The 907-nt window shown below is 55.5% G+C and overlaps 1 gene segment (V, D, J or C); it reads right to left on the reverse strand.

Moving 5' to 3' along the window:
• Positions 1–195: 195 nt before the first annotated feature.
• Positions 196–609, reverse strand: LOC104402311 (the record flags this gene model as incomplete). The annotated part of the segment is given in 1 exon segment: positions 196–609. A coding segment is annotated over 1 exon segment (414 nt), but the record flags the coding sequence as incomplete, so codon positions are not given.
• Positions 610–907: the final 298 nt, after the last annotated feature.

Here is a 907-nt window from a genome sequence, read left to right on the forward strand (position 1 = left end):
GATGCCCACCCCCAACAGACCCGGCCCGGCCCGGGTGACAGAATATAGGGTGTGAGACATGGCCAGAGCAGCTACAGCTCATGTCTCCCCAGTTCCCCTCTGCTCACACATCTGCTCTGCCCAGGTTTCACACATCTCTGGGCCTCTGACAGCACCCAGCCATGAGACGCCCCTCTCTCTGATCCCAGGCACAGCCTACTCACTGACTTGCCACTGCGATGGGCCGTGATCCCTGCGAACATGCAGGAGGGGACAGCTGGAGAGGAGGAAGCTGATGTTGTTCAGACATGCCCCAAGTGTCTCCCACTGTGGTCCCTGCAGTGTGCAGTAATAGAGCGCACTGTCCCCCAGCTCCAGCCCAGAGATGAACAGTGTCCCGGAGCTCTTGTCAGCCTGGCAGGAAAACCTCTTGCGAGCAAAAGGGGCTGTGTGGCTATAGGAGCCTCCCCGGCCCTTGCTCTGCAGCAAGTACTGGAGCGGTCCACCGGGATGCTGCCGATACCAGGCCACATAAATATAAGAGGCATTGGAGTTGTAAGTACATCGTAAGGTCCCGGTATTCCCTGCCTGCCACCACACCGCAGACACTGTCGCTTGGATCTCATCACCCTGAAATGCAACTGAAAAAAACAAAGCAGGGCTATTCAATTAGTGCTTTGCTCTCACTGGCACAAGAAAATGGGCTACAAAAGGGTCAATGGCAGGGGGCAGTCATGTTGCCAGACAATGAAGCTGCCAAAGACCAAGGGAAGAAGGGAAGGCACAGAGACTGGCTGGGTGATAAGGTACATGTGGAAACCCTCCACAGAATAAAACACTGCATCTGGGACTCTGGAGATGGGAAATGGCAGTGCTGGAAAAGGAGCTCTTGCTGAAAAGCCAGGACCACCATGATGTGCTGGAATGG

Source organism: Nestor notabilis, unplaced genomic scaffold, assembly GCF_000696875.1.
Source record: "Nestor notabilis isolate BGI_N333 unplaced genomic scaffold, ASM69687v1 scaffold31252, whole genome shotgun sequence".
NCBI lineage: Eukaryota > Metazoa > Chordata > Aves > Psittaciformes > Psittacidae > Nestor > Nestor notabilis.